The sequence below is a fragment of the Seriola lalandi genome, unplaced genomic scaffold (assembly GCF_002814215.2).
Source record: "Seriola lalandi dorsalis isolate HSWRI2012SDOR001 ecotype SW California unplaced genomic scaffold, Sedor1 jcf7180002054901, whole genome shotgun sequence".
Classification (NCBI taxonomy): domain Eukaryota; kingdom Metazoa; phylum Chordata; class Actinopteri; order Carangiformes; family Carangidae; genus Seriola; species Seriola lalandi.
In genome coordinates, this window is record NW_019525453.1 from 4,259,572 (window position 1) to 4,276,922 (window position 17,351).

The 17,351-nt window shown below is 41.8% G+C and overlaps 1 protein-coding gene across 2 annotated transcripts in view; it reads left to right on the forward strand.

Annotated features, from left to right (window-relative positions):
- nrxn3b (neurexin 3b) overlaps positions 1 to 17,351 on the forward strand; it is a 282,518-nt gene that overhangs the window by 114,929 nt on the left and 150,238 nt on the right. The window contains exons 12-18 of one of the 2 annotated variants that reach the window (XM_023430082.1): positions 973 to 1,092; positions 1,730 to 1,842; positions 2,132 to 2,400; positions 2,705 to 2,895; positions 4,016 to 4,189; positions 5,148 to 5,174; positions 7,282 to 7,401. In XM_023430082.1, the coding sequence (XP_023285850.1) occupies positions 973 to 1,092; positions 1,730 to 1,842; positions 2,132 to 2,400; positions 2,705 to 2,895; positions 4,016 to 4,189; positions 5,148 to 5,174; positions 7,282 to 7,401 (1,014 nt within the window). The remainder of the gene's footprint in view (positions 1 to 972; positions 1,093 to 1,729; positions 1,843 to 2,131; positions 2,401 to 2,704; positions 2,896 to 4,015; positions 4,190 to 5,147; positions 5,175 to 7,281; positions 7,402 to 17,351) is intronic. The other variant, XM_087180355.1, reaches the window with a different exon arrangement.

Consider the following 17,351-nt stretch of genomic DNA (forward strand, 5'->3'; position numbering starts at 1 on the left):
TTTGTAGAATATTTAACATTGAAAACTAATTCTTCAGTAAATGTTAATCAATCAAGCTAAGTCAATTTTGCACTTAATAATAATTTAGACATATTTAACATACTGCTGATCCCTCCATTACACAGTGGCCTAGATAGAAGCCACTGTGCGGCAAAAAGATTTGAAATGTTGTCTTCTAGCACAGGGGAAAGCAAACACTAAGACTTCATACTGCTTTCTTCACATACATCTACTGAGCTGGTCCAGTAATGGACAACATAAGTTTATTCACCAAATTAAAATCCTAAATCAGGACAAGAAATCACTAAGTGACTAACCAACACTGCTTCTCTGGATTTAAAACCTGGGTTCAATAATTATTCAGCAGCTTCAGGACTCTGAATTGAATTAGCTGCTCTGGCCTTAAACGTGAACACAGTGTGGCTGGATTGCCCTCTAGTGGTTGGTTACTTGAATTACTTCACAAAAGGTCTACAGGCTCTCCCTACTGTATTAAAAGCTGCAGTAAAACTGCGTTTTAGGAAATCTATCTGCTGTAATTAAAGTGGAATTAATTAAGTCTGAATGAGGTCAGGGTATAACTTGGAGGGATCATTCAAATCTATCAGCCAATGGGATATTAGCGAGATAAAGAGAGCGAGACAGCCACAGGGTGTAGTCACAGATTTTGAGTCCTTGTATGAGTAACAGCAAATGTTTTCTTTTATTTTTCCCTCAGTTGTGATTTGTATTGTTTTCCTCTGTTGTCTGATCCAAACCAAATTTTTGTTTGGCAAGTGATCATATTATCTCCATATGAGAAATATCACGATAAAATCTTATTTTAATCTGAGAAATTTTTTTATTTTTTTTTTACATCAAATATTATTTAAGAGTTTCTTCTTAAATTTTTCCAGTCTATTGCCTGAAAACAAAGAGTTGGTTTGTGCTTGTGCTTCCCCCATCCCTTCACTAACTAACCCTCCTCTTCAGGCAAGGGCCCTGAGGTTCTTTATGCTGGACAAAAGCTCAACGACAATGAGTGGCACTCGGTACGAGTGCTCCGCCGCGGTAAAAACTTCAAACTCACTGTGGATGACGACATGGCTGAAGGTATTTCACTTGTGAACCGCTAACCTGCTGTTTTACAATATCCATGGCATACATGTTTATTTCTTTTTCCTTTTTTTTTTTTATGGATGAAGATGGTTCTGATATCTTTATTTATTGTCATATTCTGTCTTAACGATGCCTTTTTAGGGTTCAGCCAAACTAGATTTCATAAGGGAGATACCAATAATGATTCATGTGAAAAGTAGAACGTAAAACAGAATTTTGACCATGAGATTGTAAAACCGTCACATAAAAATCAGAGAATACTTGTGTGAGACAATTTCTTCATGTTAAGCTTCTTATTTAAGATAAGTGTGCAATTAATGAATGTGTAATACTGATTATTTCTAACATAAATAATCTACAATATTTGAAATTGACAACACTGACTGCCTCGTCATAATTAATGGAATAGTAATAACAATTTACTGTTCTGTGATTTCAACATTTGAAAATAATCAAATCTCTCTTTGTATGTCAGTTTTGCTTAGTATAAGCTTTGGGGTGGGGTTATTGCATGAGTATGACACATAGTGAAACTAATGTTTTGTCAAGTTCAGGTTGTCTTATCCTTCCTCCTCTTCAACCCCCCTCATCCCTTGGCTTCTTCTCCTTTCTCTTCCCTCTTGCATCGCAGGCCAGATGGCGGGCGACCACACCCGTCTGGAGTTCAACAACGTGGAAACGGGCATCTTGACAGAGAGGCGCTTTGTCTCTTCTGCTCCCTCATCGTTCATCGGGCATCTTCAGGTATGAAGTGCAGTATGATCGTGATGCAACAGATGCATAATTGTAGCAAATATTGCTCACTGATAAACTTGTGTCCTGAAGAGGAGGGTTTCTTTGTCGTCATTATTTATCACAAAAGTCAAAGATCAGGTCATAGTATTCAGTTCATCATGATTGTGCCCTTTGGGTGCGACTAAAACACACAATTATAACTTTGCATATTATATTACAGTGGAAATCTGGGTCCAGTGAAATTAAAGAAGCTTCACAGTTCATTTCTAACACCATCTCTCAATCATTCTCCCCACAGAGCCTGAAGTTCAACGGCATGCAGTACATCGACATGTGCAAGAACGGAGACATCGACTTCTGCGAGCTCAACGCCCGTTTCGGCATGCGCTTCATCATCGCCGACCCAGTCACCTTCAAGACCAAGGGCAGTTACCTCGGCTTGGCCACCCTGCAGGCCTATACCACAATGCACCTCTTCTTTCAGTTCAAAACCACCTCGCCCGATGGCTTCATCATCTTCAACAGCGGAGACGGGAATGACTTTATCGCTGTCGAACTGGTCAAAGGGTGAGGGGGACAGTGACTGTTATTGCAGTTAATATATCAGTGCAGGTTGTTGGTTCCTTGAGACATGATTAATTTAACATCGCCGAGCAACGATCTCTTTTGTGAGCTTGTAAAAACATAGAAATCATTGTGTTGCAGTGAAGATTGTTATCAGTTTAACTGTCATTATTGATTTTGAGAGTTTTTCTACTAAAATCAATCAATCTGGGAAGATAAAAATAGACATACAGCACACACAGACACAAAAACACACACTAATAAAACCCTGATCTGTTCATCTCCTGCCTCTTCTTGTCTTCCCCAGGTTTATCCACTATGTATTCGACCTGGGGAATGGGCCAAGTCTGTTGAAGGGGAACAGTGACAACCCACTGAATGATAACCAGTGGCACAATGTGGTTATCACACGGGATGTTTCCAACACACACACTCTCAAGGTGGACTCAAAGTCAGTTACCCAGAATGTCAATGGAGCCAAGAACCTCGACCTTAAAGGTACCCCATCCTCGCTTTCGGAGAAATTCAAGTTATCATATTCATATTCATAATGAAGTCCAAAGAATATCATGCAACCCCAAAAGGATCCCCTCATCCCCAGAAGTATAGTCTGAAAAATAATCGGAAATCTCCAGACTTGACTTGAGAAAATCCAAAAGACTTACAGCTCGACACTGAATTTTAGCGTTTTGACTTGAAATGACTTCACATCCTCTCCAAAGATAAGAAATTATGTTTAAAAGAAAAAAATAGGGTTGGAGTGAATCAGCTTTTAATTTTTCCTCACTGCTGATACACTTTAAGTCAGAGGTTCTTAAACATTTTAATTAAACATCCACATTCGAGTTTTATATGAGGTCAGAGATCTGGAACAATGCAATCAAAATGCAAATACGATTGTTTCAGTCCCCTAGTGCCTCTTCTAACACTGCTAACGTTGTTATATTTTTGTCTGCTGATTTCTAACAGCAGGTCTGCAGCGTGAACTTCTTCTTTTTAGTCTTAAGTGACATTTTTAGGAATGAAACGCACCCACAAATTGATTGCAACGGGAGGGCTTACAGTGTGTGGTGATTTAGTGCCATAGATAGGGCCGTTGATCAAATCACACCGTGAACAGGTGATATTCTTCAGGGTTGAAATGAGCAATTTGTTTGGAGTTTGCCGAATCCAACTTGGAATACTCATACAAGTAAACCAAGCATAATTTCACCACCACCAGTGGCTTGTTGTCATGAACTCACTGCTATGGTGTTATGTTGTTTAGCATGTAATGGGATACAAGATTAATTCTCCAAATCACAATATGTGTATCTGCTCTGAGTTACTAAATGTATCTATAATTTCATTCTATCCTATTGAAATATTTGTATCACGAGGAAAAGAGATTAGGAGAAGTAAGAAATGATTTTGAACTGAGGTATATTTCAAAATCAACAGTTTTCAGTTTGAAAGAAACTGTTCAGTCGAAAGGTGGCTCGGTGATGCAGTGGTTTATGGTCACGGTGACATGCAGGTTTAGCTGAAATGGTGACTATAAATCGCCCATAGGTGTGAATGTGAGTGTTCTGTACCTTACACTTCATTTACCCCCCCCACCCTCGCTCTCTCCCTTCAGGTGACCTGTTCATCGGAGGTCTGGGACCCAACATGTACCAGAACCTCCCTAAGCTGGTGGTTTCTCGGGAAGGCTTCCAGGGCTGCTTGGCCTCAGTTGATCTCAATGGCCGCCTGCCAGACCTCATCAATGATGCCCTTTTCCGCAGCGGGCAGATTGAGCGCGGCTGTGAAGGTACAGATGGCCCGTAGCGTCTAAGAATCATGACCTGCCGTGTGAGATTTATTAGTCTAATTAGACGGCTCTTCAGTAGCCCTTAAAGCCATTCGCTGGCATTGTTAATCCTACTTATTTTCTTTTTTCTTTGCCAGGTATTTGTCACATTACAGGGTAAAAATTGTCATTCAGTTTCTTTAATAATGGCTTTTTATGTACTTTATTTTAGGATAACTGGAAGCATTTAAACCCAAATAACAAAAGCATTGCAAGTAAAAACAAATCTGTTCATGTCTTATTAAATCTTTCTAAATTGCAGATAATTTTACACAGCAAGATATTTTTAATTAACCCCCTTAATGAGAGTTATGTTTAACCACCATCGTGACTTCCCCTTCACCTCTCCAGCCTCTCCAGCCCCTGAAATTACAATCCTCAGGCAAAATAGTGTGCTGCTAAAACAGAATAAAAAATAAGCTGCTGATGTGTTTGTTGTTATAGTCAGATTCGACTTGAGGTTGTTTCCATCCATATTAGCTACTCTGCTATGCTCCCATGCCAAGACTATTTGGAGCAATTTTGTGCTTTATAGATTATTTCTATTTCCCAATTAAAACGTAATTGTGTTTAAAAAAAAAAAAAAAAAGATATCCCTTGTGTATGGTGTAGGCCTCAACATATTTCCTCTAGAGGGCAGCAGAAGATTGAGATAAGTTCAAACTCACACAGCAGCCTTTATGAGGATGGACCCGTGATATTTAATGCCAAACATACTTATTATGACAAAGACACCACTACGTAGGAGCTTACACAGCAGCTGAACCCCACTAACAGGTCAACAGCCCACGTTGCACTCTGCCAAAGTGAAACTTGTACAAGTTTTAAGAACTCTAACAATGCTGGTCCCTCACTAACCTTTACTCTTGTTTCCGCTCTGCTCTGTTCTGTTTGTTATTTTCTTTCTGCGCTAACAAAGTTGGTTTCACCAAAGCCGACCTGCAAGGTAGAGGGTTAAACTCCGCCTCTCGGAGGCCTGCTCGCCTGAAAGTCTGCTGTGTGCAATGCATCGTGGGTGTCACCATGGCAATAATGTCCCCCTGGTGCCGCAGAGGTGGCTTGTTCTCTGAAAAGAAAAATGTATAAGAGGAGAAAAATAGAGAAAGAGAGAGAGAGAGACTACTTGCAGGCAACACAAGTGATTAATTAAACAGAGGGAAAAAAATTGTGTATGATTATTATGGTTCATACTACAGCACTGCTGCAGTGTGAATGGAGACACACAGTACATGTGTTATACATATATCGATCATGTTAATGCAATTATAGCATGTTCCCTGCTAACCACCAAGCTCGGTGGAGGGACATACCCGATAAAGTTGCAAAGAATTTGAGTTCACAGTATAATTAAAGAGAGTGAACAGATGGGGTCAGATAAGTGACGTTCAAATGAATATGTGGCAGTCATGCAGATCGTCTAAAAGCAGAGGCAGACAACGAGAGCACCGTGTTCTTCTATGAAAATGCCAGTTGAGACACAAGAAAGAGGCTGTCACTGCACATCCAAACACTGTCAGCGTGCTGCTGATGTATCAGGCCTCTGTCTCTCTCTCTCTCTCTCTCTCTTTCTCTTTTTTTTTTTATTTACTCAAAAACCCATCATGCTACTTTACCCAGATGAGTGTTTTTCAGAGAGCGAGCGGCCTCCTGCTGCAACAATCAAACACAGAGAAATCCTCCGTCGCTCACACTAACAAACGAGTACCGCTGTGTGCATACAGACATGAGATCCACACTGATGCGATGTATAGAAATACATGTATGCTCGCATTATGGGGGATGCCTGGTCGACTACCATCACTGTACATTACACAGTAAATGCACTTTCAGCCGGCAAACTTCAAGTGTCTTCTTCTCTTCACATTTTCTTGCACAAGACAATTGCTCTTAAACACTGTTTACCTGCATTTGTCTGCCATTTATTTTGGACTTTTTATTTAATTTGACTTCACTTACTTTCGTTTGTCTCCTCTGTGGTTATCGGAAGGGTTTCTGTCGAGATTCCCCCTCCCCCGTGTCTGTCTAGACTCCGACGGGGATTGTTTATCTTGTTATCTCTGCTGTGCTCTTGTCCTTATCTGCATTCCCTCTCAGTAAAAGTATTCAAAACTAAGAGCTATGTGTGGTGTAGAGGAATAGCAAACACACATCCAGTTTGACTTTGAATACCCTCCTCAACTCCTGTCTGCCTGAAGTGCATACACAAGGATATGCACTGCGTGTTCTCAAGCGCTCTTTGCGTGCGTTTCTTTTCTCCTCTGCTCTTCATGAATTCTGTCTGTCTAGTGTGTCTAGTGTTCACCGTCTTCACACTGAAAGAGATGTTTAGAAAGGAAAATTACTAGCAGGGTCACTTTAATGCCATTTTTTAAAACCGGTATTCTTGAATGGAGTTTTTATCCATGAGTCCTTTGCTGAAAGGTTATTTTTTTTATGTGTTGTCTTGCTTGTCCATAGAGGGAATGCAGTATTCTAAGTTTTACTCTGCTAAAACTTTTTTTGGAAACATGTTGGAATGATAAAAAAATTGCATGCAAATCCACCTGTACACACTCTAAGAAAGAAGGAAATTAAGGGATGTTGACAGTGTCATCACACCAGCCAAGCTGGGATCTAATTCATCTGCAGCATCATGTCTTAAATGCAGATTAGAAGTAAACCAGCATCCTGTACAGCTGGTTTTCTGTAATTAATTCAGAGTCTAATGCTGATGCTCCCACTGCTTGAGAAGCGTGCTGTTGATCCTGTGAAAACCTGGCACCTCTTCTTCGGTGCCTCTCCTTGCTAGTGCCATGCTTTTACCCAGCATGAAACAGGATTCCTCAGACTGTTTTTAAGTGTGTTGTACTCCAGGTCAGGCTTCCTGTGGTGGCACTGTTCGCTCCTTGTTCTTTCTTCTAGGCCCACATGCTGTATATCTGCCTCTCTAGAGTGCACTTCTTCTGCATGGGTCCTGCATTGTTAAGGCTCAGCGGTAGGTCTTATTGCTGCTTGACTGTGCACCTGTTGTATCCCTCTCTCTTTCTCTCTCTCTCCCTGCCGCCGTTTTCCAGGCCCAAGCACGACTTGCCAGGAGGACTCGTGCGCCAACATGGGTGTGTGTATCCAGCAGTGGGAGAACTTCACTTGTGACTGCTCCATGACGTCTTACACGGGGACTCACTGCAACGACCGTGAGTACTGCTTGGCTTAAGATTTACCTGCACTTGAGTGCATTAAAGGAGCACTCCACTGATTCCTACATGCCAAAGTGGATTGAAAAGGCATTTGAAAAATGATGTATAATGTCTTCTGGGGCTCTGGAGAGAGCCAGTGTTGCAAACTGCGGGCATTGTTAAGTGTTTAACAAAAGTCAAGTTGCATTATGGGAAGTGTAGGATCCTGTACATTGGCCCATGCTTGAGAAAAGAAATTCAGGATATCTTTGCCTCTGGCGCAAAAACCCCCTTTATTGAAGTGCAATTCTAAGTTGTTTGAGGGCTCCTTTAACACATATGCATTCAGTCAACACCAGGTGCACACAACTGCAGTATGATGCTGACATTACATAACCGTATCCTGTGTACAGGAGTGCATACGAACACACATCACTCTGACAATGTGCAGTACATACATACTCCCACACACTTACATACAACCTAACTGGATGCAGCTTCAACAGAGAATCTCATATTCTTGACTCAAGGACTCCGAAGCTGTTTCACTCATGTGTCTATTAAGCCTTTGTCGGATTTGCTGCATGAAAGTGGTGCTAAGAGCTTCATGTGATCTTTAAATGAAGCAACTGAGAGATGCCAGCATTTGTTGAGAGTGTGTTTTTTTTTTTTTTTTTCCCTTACTGCAATGCAGGCAATTTGTCCTAACAGGTTTGCTTGATGTCCCGCGCTTTCACATTTTGGGCTTCGGATTAAACGGCCGTGACTGATGATGTGTAAAATATCCACTTCTGCCTCAATCGTCTTTTCATAAACGCCCTTCAAATAGATATCGTAGAAGTAGAAGTGTGAGTCCGTGTGTGCGTGCGTACGTGCATGCGTGTGTATAGGGATCTCTCATCCCCATGACGACAAGGGACTTCCCCTCAGTAATCATGGTTGCCGGTCTTTCATTTAGCGGTTAATAGTGGGGGCATACTGCTGCTGGGCCAGACTAATGAGGTGGTGAAGGCTGTTAGGAGAGCTGCTCTCTGTGAGTCCTGGCATCCCCTAATCATCCAGACCTTTCTGATGCTAGACCCAAGCACTGTGTATGACTTCATATCTCTCAAATCCCAATTTTCTTCTTTTTCTCTCTCTCTCGCTTTATTTTTTTATTTATCTGTTTTTTTTTTTTTCAGCTTTTCCTTCTAACACCCCTCTTTCTTTTCCTCTGCAAAAGATCATCTATCTGATGCAATCGTCTCCATGCAGGGCGAGTAATCGACTCCTGTTCCCACTTGGTGATGGGAGCTGTGTGTTTATGTGTTAATTAGTGATGAAAAGCCCTCATTAATTCACCTCCTGGTGCTGGCTGGGTTGACTTAAAGTGAGCTTTCATTGATTTCATATTGACACAGACATATTTCTTCTTGGAACACAAGAGCTTAGATAGTAACATATTTCACATCTTCATGACATTGCAGGTTTAAGTCTTAGTTCTTCTGTTGCTGGTTTTGTAGATAGATGTTCACTAATATTGACTGGACAGTCCAAGCGTATAATGGCATTCTTAACTGAGCGGTATTGCACTTAATGGGAATTTTGTAGTTGACTTTCTTTTTCTTTTGGTACTCGTTCAAGCAATTTCTTTTCATTTCCTGAGCTAGAAGCAGGAAAATAAATAATGAAGAGGAATTGAAAAGGATAAAAGAGGCAAAGTCAAGCAAACAGGCAGTTTGGTTTGGGAACTTCACTGGAGTTTACATTTCAGAGAGCGCGCACACGAGTCAACATGACGCCGTCTGCCCAAGATTAGGGGTTGAGTTTACTCCTCTTGCATTGACCCAATCATCTGTTGTTGACTCTGATGGCAGCCTGTGCCCCTGTGCGGTTCCCTAAGGGCAGCAGCGCAGATTTACACCACCAGGTGGCAGTAAATCCACAAGCAGGACCGCACACTGTTGCTCCGTGCTGGGAGAAAATGAGATGCAATCCCCTGAGCATGAAATCAGCTTTCCTGTTATTTTCCTCCACTGCTTTGCCTCTTGTACTCTCTCTCTTTATATGCCCCCCCCCCACCCCCCTGCAAACCCACAGCCTGTCCAATTTCTATACTTATGGATCACAGGGAGAATATTGTGTGTTCTCCCAAACAATGCAAAACCCAGTGTAGAGCGATACAATCATATTACCGACAATTTTATTGTTCGATTGAGGTAGCTTGATGAAGATGAAATTGGTTAGCATAGTGTTCGCCTTGTGCTCGCGTGTGTGTTCTGTGACTGTTTTATTCAGTGAGCACAGTGCTGAGAGAGAGAGAGAGAGAGATTCTAATTAACAATGTGGGAGTGGAGCTTGTCCCTCTGTTTCTCTTGGTCTCTCACTCTCTGATGGCTCACAGCAAATATCAGTAATTGTCTTACTCTCTGACTCCGTCTGTGCCCATCGTCCAAATAAAGAAACTTGAACAAAGTAAAGTGAACATTTCTGCCAGTAAAGCCTCTCGCGGTTTCATCTGCGCCAGTTGTTAGCGTCGAGCCTCCGTGCCCTCTCCGCTTCTCCCCCATTGTAGCCAACAGGGCTCTAGGTGGCAGAGAAGGAGAGAGAGAAAAAAAAAAAGAGGAACCTCAGCAGGCAGGAACTATCTACACTCCTTCCATTTATTCTTGTGTACCCCTGCAGCCTGCACTTTGTGACTGCACACCTTTACTTATGGGAACAAGACACAAAAAGAGAATTTGCAGGGCTCTTTGCACCGTACAGGCCATTCTCAGAGCCACTTGGACAATCTGGAGGTACATGTCATGCCCAGTACTGCTTAAAAAAAGGGGGTAGGGGTTGGACTATTTTTATAGCATTCTCATCCTGCTTGGTTCTGGCTCACTGCTTTTGTCATGCTCATCTCCATCTCCCTGTCGTCTCATATCTATCCTTCTTTTTTTCTCTTTGTCTTTTTTATTATCCTTTCCTCTCCTCTCCTATCCTCTCCTTTCCTCTCCTCTCCTCTCCTACCCCCCCCCCCCCCCCCCCCCCCCCCCCCTCTGTTTTCTGAGCGGACCTCTCCCTGTCAGGTTCTATGAATACCGCAGAGATTCATTTAAATCCAAGGACATAGGAGCTGAGGGCCACGCAAGAAGAGCAGCGGACACTCCTCTTCCACATCTAGAGCAATTACTCAACTTACGTAATAGAATTATTTCTGCAAAGGTCGCTGCATTGTTCCCCAGTCGGGAGCATGGTAAACAAACAGAGAGTGTGGAGAGGGGAGAGGGAGGCTGAAGACAGGCAACAGGAAACTGGTCGTCAGTTTGATGCTGAAATCCGTAATTGCTCAGATAGATTTAGTGATGAATTTCTCTGTCAGTGCGACGATCCCAACGAACCCTCTGCTCCTGCTTAACCCAATGTCCTTAATTTAGTTTTCAAGGCGTGCTCAGAAGGCTGTGACCACATCTGGCTAACTGCTAACACAGCAGCGGCATGGCTTCCTTCTCTATTTAAAAGAAAATAATCATGGCATTCGCCTCGTAGTCATTTCTCCTCTGCTCGTTGAAGAGAGGAGAAAAAAAACAAAAAAAAAACAAAAGAGGTGGGAGTTGAGGAACAAGTTGTGTTTCCTCTGGCCCAAAATGTTCTATTGAGTAGAAAATCATCAATAATAACAGCATTTTCTCCCCATTGACTGATGAATCTGCTCAACAGTATTAAACCTGGAGGGAAAAAAAAAAAAAAGTCAGCTACACAATGGCACCATTCACTTTGACATGATGTCAATGATGAGTGAGTTTTATAATAAACAAACAAATGAGAAAAAAAAACAAGCACATGCACAGGCTGCTGGTGGATTATCTATAGACCTCCTCATGCATACCGGAGAAGTTTTTATTTGAGCATTGAATAATTTAAGATGCTGTCTCTGTAAATGGGATTAAGTAGCTCGAGGTGGCTTGGAGGAGCAAACAGGTGTTGGGCAGGGGTTAGTTGGCTATAAAACACACCGCGGGTCACCGTGGAGCTTGGCAGAGTTTCAGCCGGGTACAGATGTGGCAACTTTAGATCATAATAGATGGACAACTTTTTCAGCCAATCAGTATTTTTTTAATTGAGATACATTTTTGCAGCCAATCAATATTTTTTTGTATTAAGATTAAGAGTGGTAGAGTAGACAACATCTTTTTTTTCTTCTTGCAAAAGAAAGTTTTCCTACAATATGTGAAAGTACCTTTTGGCTAAAGAGAGCTTACAAGTGGAGCATAGAAATATGAGAACATTTGCCTATATATACCACAGGTAGATCAGAAATGGGCCAAAGTAGTCCCACAGAGAACGATTTGTCCTCTGGGCACAACCCATCCCAAAAGCACACTTTGAAATGATCTCACTCTGTTTGTTATAATGGCTGAGGCGATCGTGTTGGCTCGAAAAAAAAAAAAAATTCCCACATGACTGAGAGATCACATGATCAAGTGGCTTGAACACTTCAACAGCCGCTTAAAGATTTGACAGCTGCCTGCAGTATCGTCACACGCGAAACATGTTGTGGATGATGGAGGTTTGCTGCTTTGAGGAAGCTACCCCTGTTTTTGTGTAACTGTGGCTTGAGGAAACATGTAATTGCCCACCTTCAACCCAGTGGAAGTGCCCGCAACAGATACACACACACACACACATAACATTGTCCCTCCAAGGTTTATAATCTCTCATCCTCTCACCATCACTTTATCACTCCTCTTCCTTGTCTTATGATATCTGTATTAGAGCCAGCGCTGCACGTCCAGCCCTTGGGGGTCTAACGAGCTGTCCCGCTATTGGCTGATCAGGCTAATGATGCTTGCCCAGCACTGCATCATGTCACTGTGATAAGGCTGGATGTCGCTTGTGTCAATCGATGTGTCACTGCCGTGCTCAGAGCCGTGGTATAATTGGATATATGCAGTGCTGTGGAGCCTTAATGCCCCAGGGCTAGAAGAAAGAGAATGTAAAAAAAAAAAATGGGTAAAAAGATGGAGGAGAGTGGGAGATGTTACCCCTCATGAGTGTCAATACATGGGTTTCTTGACAAAATGAGCAGTTTTCCATTTTTGTTTTTTATATGTGAATACCTAGCTGTATATCTGAGCCACTGGTCCTGCTGCAGGTTGATTATTGGTAGTTGACTTAAAGCTGCACTACTCAATACGTTTATATAGCAATGACTAAAGGTAATGTGAAAGTTGTCACTTGTAATGATAAACCCACAGAGTATTAGCACCTGACTCTGCAGTTTCCCTCACTGCTATTGAGCCTTTTAGCCGTTTCAGCTCATTGCCTTGGTGTTCTGGCCTGGGGCTCTGTTCTTATTAACAATGCCCCGTGGAATACATTTGTAAAGTAATTTAAGTTACCGTTACTCACAAATAACAATTCCCCATATACTTGAGACCTAACTAACACATTGAGTTTGTTTCCTTCATCATAAAAACTGTTTACAAAGCCATTTTTACCTGCAACTAGGAGATTATCTTTTCACCCGTGTTTGTTTGTTTGTTGTTTGTTTGCTCGCTCGCTTGTTTGTTTTCCAGCAGTGAATAGATTTGCACCACACTTGGTAGAGTGATGGGGCATGAGTCGGGGAAGAACCCCATTAGATTTTGGTCAAACTCTATGGGTTTGTAGAATTTGGTGCAGAACACAGGTCCAGATAATAGTCTGGATCTATGTGTAGGATTGTTTGGCCTTGGTTGGGGGTATTGTGCTCTACTGAAAGCCATGCTAGTATAAAATGTCTTCTTCCTCACTGCCTCTTTCTAGGTGCATTAGTGCCACTGACTATCAATCAGCAAAATAGCAAGGAACCAACGACAGAACTGTGAATTGCACTGCCTGTGTGCGTGCCCAGCACCAAATGCTACACAGACAAAATTATAAACTAACTAGTGAACATAGTGGAACATTTAGCTGAAGAGCCAAATATTTCCCTAAGAAGTTTGTGTAAAACAACAACAAAAAAAAGGGACACTGAATATCAGTCCTGTTAGGAGGCGTTTGTAAACACACAAGCCATAACAACTTCATAAGAAGATAATAAGTTAGTGTTGTGTTTTCAGCTTGTTTTGTTGCTCCCAATTAGGCAAAAACAATGAACGCAACTTTACTTTCTTTATTTTTTTTTATAGTAATAGTTAACCATATTTATTTGGTTTCTTTCTGAGAATGAGATAAGAAGGTGAGTATCAATCAGTGTTCAGTACAAGATGGAGTCTGGATGTGATTAGCCTAGCTCAACATAAACACTGTTGACGGGGGAAAACAGCTCCAGCCAATTACTCCCCATTAAACCGCAAATTGTCACTTTACATTTCATTTTTGTGAAAGAGTTAAACAAACAAGATGCAGTGTGCTAACTAGAATGACACTCAGTAGAGTGTATACCTTTGCCAAGGACAACATTTTCTTCCACTAGATCCAGATTATTATATTAAATTTACTATTATATTACTATTTTACATCTAAATCTAAACATTATTTCCTGAGAGATTGACAAAAATGTACCAAAATTGAATGGGTTCTTCCCGGGCCCATGTCCCATTCGTCAACCAAGCTTTTTTTCCCCCCATTCTCCACAGTCTTTATGCTAAGCTAGGCCTGACACATCCTGACTCCATACTTGGTGCACAGATGTCAGACTGATATTGATCTTCTCATCTCAACCTCAGAGGAAAAGCAAATAAAGTTTTTCAAAATGTTGAGCCATTCTTTTAAGACACAGAAAAAGGCCAAGTACATAATAGTTAACGACCTTATATCGTAGTTGCTGCACCCACGAGAAGATGTGGAGGTGTGATAAATAAAATCATGACTTCGACTGCCGTCTCTGGACACATACAGTACTACTCCTCTCAGACTTCCAGCAAACTGCCTCCGTGAGCAAAGCACAGAGATGTTGTATGGGAGAGGGAGGGAATGATTAAGTTGAACACATTACAGACAGTTACGATGAGGAGCATCCATCTGTTTTGGTGCCAGGCGGGTAACCTTGAGGCTGTCAGAGCGTTCCCAGCACCCACCCTGACCCTCACAGGCTGAGAACCCAGGCGCAGACACATCCATCAACACATGTTCCTAGACACATTTCAGGAGCTCCAGCAACACATACAAATCACCCAATCAATACCTCGAACGCCTCACCTGAACTTCAGTGTTTTGGGCAGGAACATGTCTTGAGTAAGTTGTAGCTCACGCGTGTGTTTTCTCTTGCAGCTAAGATATTTCTTTTTGCTTCAGTCTTTCTTTTTCTACACCACTCTTTTATCATTTTCTTACCTCTGGTAACTGTTTCCTCGGGTATTTTAGTGGATCAAGTGATCCTCTTTCCTCAAGCATCACATGTCTCTATAAGTAGTTGCTGTAAAAACAACTGTTCTATACTGTTAAAATACATATTTTCTGGGAAAACACAGTATTATGCAGTGTATTTCTTTGTTTTTACAGCAACATAGTTGTAAAAATCTTGATTGATACAAATGTGTATTCCATATAAAATGTAAAGCCTGTAGGCAATGTTCTTGCAGCAATGTATTACAACTTTCACTAAATTGGCCTCACTTGTTATGTGTGTTTGACCTTGTTACCATAGAATGATGCGCGCATTTTTTTAATTAATTTTTTGTTTCTTTGTTGGATTTGTGTGTGCCAAGGTGGCCATGCTTGCTTGTGCCTTCAAGTATTTCTCTCTTGTACTGTGCTCATGTACAAATTGCTGGTGAATTTTAGTTTGACCACACACAAGTCACATTTCACGTCGTATCTGCTTCCCTGGTCAGAGCAGTGGGCAGAATCAATAGTCAGCATCTCATCAGCTTCTCTCATGGCTGCTCTGAATTGCCGTACTGGTGCGGTGTGGTGGATGGTTTAGAAAGGCCACACAAATACAAGTAATCTGTCATGGGTAGACAGCATTCCCATTCTGCACTTAATTGCACCAGCAAGTACACACAATAACCCAAACAGCAATTTGGATGCGCATGGATCAAAAAGAAAGGTGAGTTGGTCTCGTTCTATCGGGTCTATTGTTGTTGTTGCACTTACAGGAGGGTACTTCATTGGAAACAAGGAGCATGGATCTACCAGCTCCTGTTTGTGTTGATCTCATATCAGAAGTCAGTCTAACTGCATTTCAACAAGTGTCAGGCTTGGGTGGGCCTGATAAAAGGCCGTACTGTATCTCTGATGTCTACTAACTGACGCCTTTTAGCACTCCTTACCTACCTGCCCACCTTACGTGCAGGCTTTTACATGGGTCACACTGTCCATTCTCAGGTAATTGCGTGCATTGGGTCTTACAATTAGAGGGGTGGGTATACCCACAGGGCAGTCATGTCATTCATTGAGTTCAGTTGCCATAGTGAGTTCAATCATTGGAGGGTTGTGGGCTGAAGCGGTTCAGCCCTTCGAGAGAGAAATATGAAATTGCGCTGTGTGATAGCTTACAGCCATTAATTTTAACCATTAAAGGGCTCTCAGCAGAAGAACCCTGTGGTGCGTCTGAAGGACACTCACATGGGGGAATATGCTCCTGTGAGGAGCAGGACAAGACGTTCAGTCTCCATCAGATAACACTGATGGTGTGCAGCAGGGGAAGGCATTTTAAAAGCAATTACCTTTGACATTTTTATTAAGCAGATAGAAGTTTGAGGTTCTCAGCTGGGGAGAGTTAACCCATTACTTTGCCATGACCGTCCGCTCATTGCATAACTCTCTGTTACTCACAGCACTGAGGGTGTGTTTCTTGTCTCTGTAGCTGAAACACATACAAAAGCTGAGAATGACGCGTGTCCTGATACTGACGTCCAACCAAACGCTGTGTTAGCGCAGTGTTAAGAGCTGAGAAAGCCCACATGCTCAGTGCTTAATGTTCACCTCCTGATAATTATCAACCTCTCACTCAAACTTTCTGTCTCTCTCTCTGTCCATCCTGTCTTTCGAGCACTTTGCTTCACGCTCCTTTTTTTTTTTTTTTAATTCCCTTTTCTCAGCCTCATTTCTAGATGCCTGCAATTATTTTGTCAGCAGCTTCCTAGTTCATCACTTAGCCCCCACAGATGGTACTCGCAGACTTTCACGGTAGATTGTACGAACTTGCTCTCAGAGTTTAAAGCTGTAGCCTACAGACTCGCCCACCTGCCTCAACACGAAGCCGTCGAGGCAAGAATCCTGATCAGCTTCCTGCTGTCTGAAGTGCAGGCAGGTGCGACACATCATAAACAATCCAGATTGCTTGATCTGTTTTGACTATGGATCACAGATGGAGAAACCTCTTTGTGTTGGCAGGATGTTACACTAAGTCAGTTTTAGTCTCTAGTGTGGAAGATAATTTGATCTCGAATTGATCCTTTCCAGAAACACTGCATATGTAACTGTGCTTGTTCACTGAAATGAATCAGTGATATTTGTATTTGTAATTGTCGGAATAATATCTGACTTTCAAGCAATACACTCGCTGTAATGCACCCCTTGATGATAGTTATATCTGTATATATATCATATTGTCTTCTTTGCAATAAGCTGTTTAAAGTTCTGTTAGTATTGCTTCGGCCTCTATGTCTCTCTGCTGTCTCTGTGAAGCTTTTCTTTTGTCTTCATTATCATGATGTAAATGAACATTACTTTTTAAAAATACAATCCACTAGTTTCATATTGTAGCAGCAATTCTGCCAAAGTGGCTCATCCTCAGCCTACTTGAGGAAGCAGGACATGAATAAAGCCAGCTCTCAAAAGGTCATTTATATTCATTATACAATGGCTTGGATGAATATGTAATTCTGATTTGCTATAGGGCTGTTGATTAATTTCACATTACAGCTCTCTGACATAGTAAGTTCTTATCCCTTTCGTACTCTTTTCCCCAAAATTTATGCACCTTGTTCACTCAGTCACAGTTGGGGAACGGCCGTCGGCACAGGCTGTAAAGCTCACACCTGGTTGGCTTCTGCACTGTTGTGGCAGGA